Source organism: Molossus molossus, unplaced genomic scaffold (genome assembly GCF_014108415.1).
Source record: "Molossus molossus isolate mMolMol1 unplaced genomic scaffold, mMolMol1.p scaffold_m16_p_5, whole genome shotgun sequence".
Lineage (NCBI taxonomy): Eukaryota > Metazoa > Chordata > Mammalia > Chiroptera > Molossidae > Molossus > Molossus molossus.
Genome location: NW_023425388.1, coordinates 6996907 through 7003398, shown reverse-complemented (window position 1 = coordinate 7003398; position 6492 = coordinate 6996907). Strand labels below are relative to the sequence as shown.

Sequence of the window (6492 nt, the reverse complement as noted above, 5' to 3'; positions counted from 1 at the left end):
GAGGGACATTCCTATGGCTTTGATCTGCCCTGTCCACTTGGGGGAAGGATGCTTTTCTGAATCTGATGGACCACTTTGATTTGACGCTGTTTTCTCCTGCCAGTCTGCAATGATAAGGTTCAGAGAATACTTTGTCTTTGATGGAGGGAGTCAGATTTGGGTCTGAAATGCGTTTTCTGCGTAACTAGGAGATGGGACCCAGCGATGTAGCCTGGCGGTTGGGTACTCACCTTTCCTCAAAGATGCCGTCTGCTGGGAGTGAGAATGGGCTGTGACATGCAGACGCCCCTGGGGACCAGCCGTGGCAGCGGCAGGCCTTAACGAGAAGGCATAAGGGACCGCTCCCTGAGAGCCACCCTCTGAAGCCATTGCCACTGGCGGCGGCACAGGGAACAGAAAGGACCTCCCTCCGACCCAGGCGGCCCAGGCTTTGTGCTTCTGCGCAGGAGAGAACCAGAGCCGCCGCACTGCCCAGCCATGCTCAGGACCCTCGGGCTGGCCCTGCTGTCTCTGCTCAGCTCCGTGGGCTCCAGCCAGGCCAGTGGCTTCACAGGTGAGGGGTCAGGGCTCAGTGTGGGTGATGCTGGAGGAGAGGGGCTCCCCGGAGCGGGTCTCAGTAAGGGCAGCATCCCTGCTGAGAGCGGGCAGGCAGATGCTTCTGCGTTGCGAGGTTAGCCCCTGCTCCTTCTCACCAAACGCTCTTGTAACCACAAGAGGTGTCCCGTGTGCCTCTGGATCGCCTGGGGGCCTGTGGGGTTCTGAGCAGATTCTGAGCGAACAGGGTCTGGGTGGAGGCCGGAACTGTGCAGTTCTGCGGTGGGGCGGGTGACGCAGCTCCACAGGACACACAGAGGAGCCGCCGGTGAGGTGCCCTTGGCACCCTCAATTTGCAGAGGAGCTGGAGGCCCAGGAGGTCAGGAACTCACCCGAGGCATATAGCTGGCTGAGGGTGGGTTCCACCCAGGCAACCCCGACAGGGAGGTGGGGTCATGAGGTGGGCTCCTGTCCACCTGCCCCTCCCCTTGGGCTCAGACGAACCCATTTCCTTAGCGATAAATGAGGATGAAGGTAGCCCGCGGGGAAGTCAGGAGCTGAGCGAGGGCACCTGTCTAAAGCCTTTGTGAGGCTCGTGGTCAGCTGCGAAAAAATATTGGGTTTCTGCAGCTCCAGGTTTCAAAGAATTGCCATGGGAAACCTTTCACATCAACTTCCTCCTGAAATCCGTCTTATTCAGTCGGGAACTCAAACAGGTCCATTCTGTTCCCATAATCAAATTCAGCTTTGCGCTGGTTTAAAGTGTTTTTTTACCCATAAGTAGGATGTTGGTGTAACTGTGATTGTTTTCACCTGATTTTCCCTCGGGAATGGGTAACGAGCAAACCACACAGCTCAGCCGCAGAACGCGTGGGACCATCGCGAAGCTAGAGGAGACCTGGGGAGGTGTTTGTGAGCCCCTCATTGTTTGTGAGGACACAGGGAACAAAAGCTCTGTGACACTCGGGGTTGCACATCTGTTTGGTCTACGCACCACGTACTTGCCTTTACAGGCATTATCTCAGTTAATCCCACCCCCCGGGCGTAGCTAGTACTTTACAAATGACAGGACTGGATCATTGCGAGGGCATGACATGCTCTGACCGCACAGCTGGTGTTGATGAAGCTGGTGTGAACGTGGGTCTCTGACCCCAGGGCCCCGGCTCGCTCTGGAGTATGCTGTCCCACCTCTGAGACGAACCCAGGACCCCCGCCTCCCATGCTGATGGCTCTTGAAGGGATTTATTGAACGGCAGGATCTGCTAAGAGGTTTCTACTCTGGGCTCTGCCTAGAACCCGGCATAGAGAGGACCTGGTGGCCTCCAGGAGAACGTAAACAACGAAACTAAACAGATCGCTCGCAAGTGTGTCACAGGAGATGTGTGTGTGGGTGTGTGATGACCGCCTGGGACCGTGTCATGATCAGATGGGGACCGTGACTCTAGAGACAGGGATGAGATGCCGACCTTCATTAGTGGTTGGCATCTCGTCTCAAGACGAAAAACAAAATCTAGGTCCGCCTTGCCACACTCTCCAGCAGGAAGTCCTTGCACTTTGTCTTGTAAGCCGATCGCTTTCACAGTGGCCGTTGTCCTTAGCTCCTGATCTAAGTCAGCTCTACACTCTGGGCGAAGTGACCTTGGTCTCAGAGGCTGATTTCTCCTGCCTCACCCACATAACGAGGGGCCTCCCGTTCCTTCCCAAAGCGAACTGTCACCCACCCTTGTGGAGATGGGCAGCGGGTGTCTCCTCTCCCAGAGGCCCTGCCACCCACAGAGGTGACGCGGAGGCAGCCCGGAAGCTCACTGGCTGCGGGGTGGGTTCGCTCTGGGGTGCGGTGGTTCAGCTGTGTCCAGCCCTGGGTGAGGCTGCAGGCCGCCCCATCAGCCGGGCTCGAGGGCCGGCTCAGTCCCGTTCTTCCTGGGGATCACCAGCCCCGAGTCTCGCTTTCTGCACGCTTGGGGGCTGCTGTGAGGCCAGAGGAGGGCATCCTCAGGGGTGCAACCTGCTTCTGGGGATGAGGATGGTTCATGCGGCCGCGCCTGAGTTCATCCTCAGAAAGCCAGCTTCTCGCTGGGACTTCACACGGCAAGGGAGCGCCGGCCATCGTCTCTGCGGCCCCACTCAGCTGGGAGCTGAGGCCGAGACTCTGAAAATGGCAAGTGTGCTCAGACCAGGCATTCATCCTGCCCTGAGCCCCAAGAACAGAGAGCCCCATGCTGGCTGCATGAGCACCCTGGGCTGCCTGGGCCCAGTACCACAGGCTGGGGCGTAAACACTGAGATTTAGTCCCTCGGTCCCAGAGGCCGGAAGTCCAAGAGGCAGGTGTCAGCAGGACAGGTCCTGCTGCTGGCTGTGAGGGAGGCTGCCCCATCCTCCCCCGACCCTGGCGGTTTGCTGGCCATCTTGGGGTTCGCGGGCTTATAGAAGTGTCCCCTTGACTTCTGCCTTCACCTTCACAGTAACAGTTGGACTGGACTTGACCAGCTGTGACCCCTCACGTGTGCCTGGACTTTCTGTGTATCCATCTCTCAGCTCAGTCCATGAGCAGCGGTTCTCAACCTGGAGGTCGCGACCCCTCTGGGGGTCGAAGGGCCCTTTCACAGGGGTCGCCTAAGACCATCGGAAAGACCACATATTTCCGATGGTCTTCGGAACCGAGACACCTCTCTGTCCGTCTCCAGGCGGGTCCGCCCACATGCAGATACGCCCAGACAACATGAGGACCTGTGTTAAAGGGTCGCGGCTGAGGAAGGTTAGAACTACTGCAAAGGGTGTTTGCCGTCCGAGCCTGGTGCGCAGCAGGCCTTCAGCGTGCAGTGGTGGGAATTGTCGCTGATGCATCTCCCACGGGGCAAACCGTGGCTCGTGGAGACTGAGGGTCGTGCACAAGACTCTCCAGCTACAGAATCACAGAGGACGAAGCAGAACATGGGGGCCTGAGCCTTGTGTGTCTGCCTTGTGTGTACCCCGAGGGCTGCGGGCACGTGGCTCGGCCTGGCCGCTCCACGTTCGGTCGAGGTTTCCTAGGGGCAGGCCTCTGTTCACGCGTCATCCCTCGCGCGTACGTTGCCGCATGGACTGCTCGGCGGGCTGGGGGCAGATTCGAGGGTCTGCACGGGGGCAGGGTCTGGTTCCCTCGCTGCTACAGAGGGGGGACAGTCCTCGCGTAGAGGGGGGCCCTGGCGTCTGTTCTTCCCTCCGTTCCTCCACCCTCCTTCCTCTCTCGTAGACAAAGGCCTGTCCTTGCTGAGCTACCAGCTGTGCACCTACAGCGTGACCCAAAATGTCCAGAAGGTGGAGGTGGTCCGCATGTCCCACGTGACCTACGCCCCCTGCGGCGGGTGGATCCCGTGGAGGCGGTGCCCCAAGACCGTTTACAGGACCCGGTACCTGGCCGTGGACGTCCCCGAGTCCAGGAACGTGACCGACTGCTGCGAGGGCTACGAGCAGCTGGGCCTCTACTGCGTCCTGCGTGAGTCCAGGGTGGGGCGCCTGGGGTCCTCTCCCTCACGTCCTCCGCCCTGGGAGTCCTGTTGCGTCTCCGAGAGTCACTGGTCACACCCATTAGCCCTGAGCTTACCAGATCTTTCCAGAACACTGGTTCCTAACCTTGAGCAGCAGGACCATCTGGAGGGCTTGTCCAAGCACAGGTCACTAGGCCCACCCCTGGACTTCAGGTCCAGTGGGTCAGGGGTGAAGCACAAGCTCCCAGGTGCAGTGATGCTGCTGGCCCGGGGGCCCAGCTTGAGGACCTTTCTTCTAGAGCAGCGGCTCCTGCACAGCCGGGCCCCTGGGCCGCTCTGGGAACACCAAGGCCCTGGTTCTCGCCCCAGAAACCGTGATGGACTCTGTCCGGGGCGCAGCTTGGGCGTCGGCATGTGTTTAAAGCTCCCCAAGCTAATAACCCGCCGTGGAGTTTGAGAAGCAGTACTGCAGGCTCCTCCACCCTTTTCTTTGCCAAAGTTGTACCGGATGCTCTCTTGATTCGACCTCCTAATCTGAACGCCCATGTGGAAGGAGATGGAAGGGGTCCCTCAGTTCCCCCTACTGCTCAGAGCCTCTTCCTTCCTCCGTGTGAGTTGGAAGATGCTTGGGGCAGTGGCCAGGGTGACCAGTGTGGCTGTGCCGGGCCCGCGTCTAAGGCCAGGTGCCTGTGCCGTGTGGGGTTCAAGGCTCAGCCCCTGGACGTGAAAGGAACTTTCCAGAAGGCATCTTCCAGGGCAGAGGGTGGGTACGTGAGCGTGTATGGGTGTGGGGATTGTCACCGCTGAGTCAATACTGGATCGCGAAGGAGTTTCTGAGCAGTCAGAAGGTCCCCTTGTCCCCACACTGTCCTGGAGGGGAAATGGGAAGGGTGTCTCTCCAGCAAATGTCAACAGGGTCACCCCCAGTTTGAGAGCTGCCACCTCCAGTTGCAGAAAGTATCAGCTCAGGGAGTCTCGGGGGGGGGTCCCCACATGACCCATACCTGGGGCCTGAGGCCAGGACAGCATCGGGCTAATGCATGAACATCGCACACCAGGGGTGCCGACCTCCCCCCACACCAGGGTGACAGGGTGTAGCCTTGTGTCCTGCGGCTCCCCAGAAGGCTGCGTGGGCTTGGCACGCTGAGTCATCCTGAGCCTGCCTCCCCCAGGTCCCTCAAACAACTCAGCAACCCACGATCCAAGTGGTAGGAGCATTATGAGGACAAGTGTGATATTTCTTTCAGTCTAAGGGACTTTTTACATTTTCTAAAATTCAGCATTAGGAACACAGTGGTAACTCATACATTATTTTATTTCAATATGTATCTCTTTTTTTCCTCTTAGATAGAGGGGGAGGGAGAGAGGGAGGAAGAAAGAGAGAGAAACATCGACGTGACAGAAACACATCGACGGGTTGCCTCCCACACGACCCCAACCAGGGCTGGGGACAAACTGCAACCAAGGTGCATGCCCTTAGCGGGAACCGAACCCGGGTCTCTCTGGTCCATGGGCTGAAGCGCTAACCGCTGAGCCAGACCAGCCAGGGCTCAGTATGTATCTTTTTGCTATAATTACAAATATGAATGCATGAGCCATGCAGAAAATCTGGAAACAAAGAAGAATCTCCCAGGGGACAGGGGTGCCTGCCTCTTTCCGTGGACCCTGTGCGGAGGGCCGGGCAGACACATCCTGACGGTTCAGGGGTCGTCTCAAAATGACACCATTATTACTAACACTGCGACGGCCAATAGAAACTAGATGGGGCCAGCTGACCTCGGGTTCTTGGCTTGGAGCCAGCTGTATGCTCCCGTTGACTCTAACGGGGCGCCTGAAGGGAGGGGCCGTCCTCTGGGGGTCCTGCCCAGGTGCTGGGCGGACGGAGTCCCTTCCAGTGCTGACCCCAGCCCCCTCTCCGCTGTCCCTGTCCTCAAGGGCCACATGCATGAAGGGGTGGCCAACTGAACCACTGTCCCTGCCCTGGGAGCACCTCTCTTCCTGAGGGGCGGGGGTCCCATTATTTGTGGAGATCGTGGAGCCCATGGCACCTTGGTGTGGAGTGTCAGAATCCAGCGCAGAAAGGCAGTGGCCCTGCTCCATTTGTCTTCACCGGTGAAGGCCACACAGGTCAAGGCCTGCTGGCTGTTGTCAGGGCCAGTGAGGTCACAGGTCCAGCAGCCCCGAGGACCACCCAGGATTGGCTGAGCCCCACCAGCCCCACCCGCCAAAGGGTGATCTTTCTGTGAGGGCTCTGGCCCTGCTGAGCTAAACAAGTCAAGTCCCAAAGGAGAGAAGGCGAGAAGGGCCGGTGTCCCTTCCCTGCCACCCGCCGCTTGTCTTTCTGCCCCTCAACACACCAGCCACCAAGAAATGCCTCTCCTGGGACATCAACCCCACTTTTAAAGCGTTGGCACCTTTAATTGGGAACTCACTGGGTGGCTGGAGGGCCAGAACGTACTAGTTAGAGAGTCCGGGGCAGGGCTGCTCTGGG

At 58.8% G+C, this 6492-nt stretch overlaps 1 protein-coding gene across 1 annotated transcript in view; it reads left to right on the top strand.

Annotated features, from left to right (window-relative positions):
• The first annotated feature begins 460 nt into the window (after positions 1–460).
• The window catches only part of UMODL1 (uromodulin like 1), a 49339-nt gene continuing 43307 nt past the window's right edge, over positions 461–6492 (top strand). Inside the window, exons 1-2 of the mRNA XM_036243633.1 lie at positions 461–553; positions 3767–4009. Of these exons, the coding sequence (XP_036099526.1) occupies positions 478–553; positions 3767–4009 (319 nt within the window). The 5' untranslated portion in view covers positions 461–477. The remainder of the gene's footprint in view (positions 554–3766; positions 4010–6492) is intronic.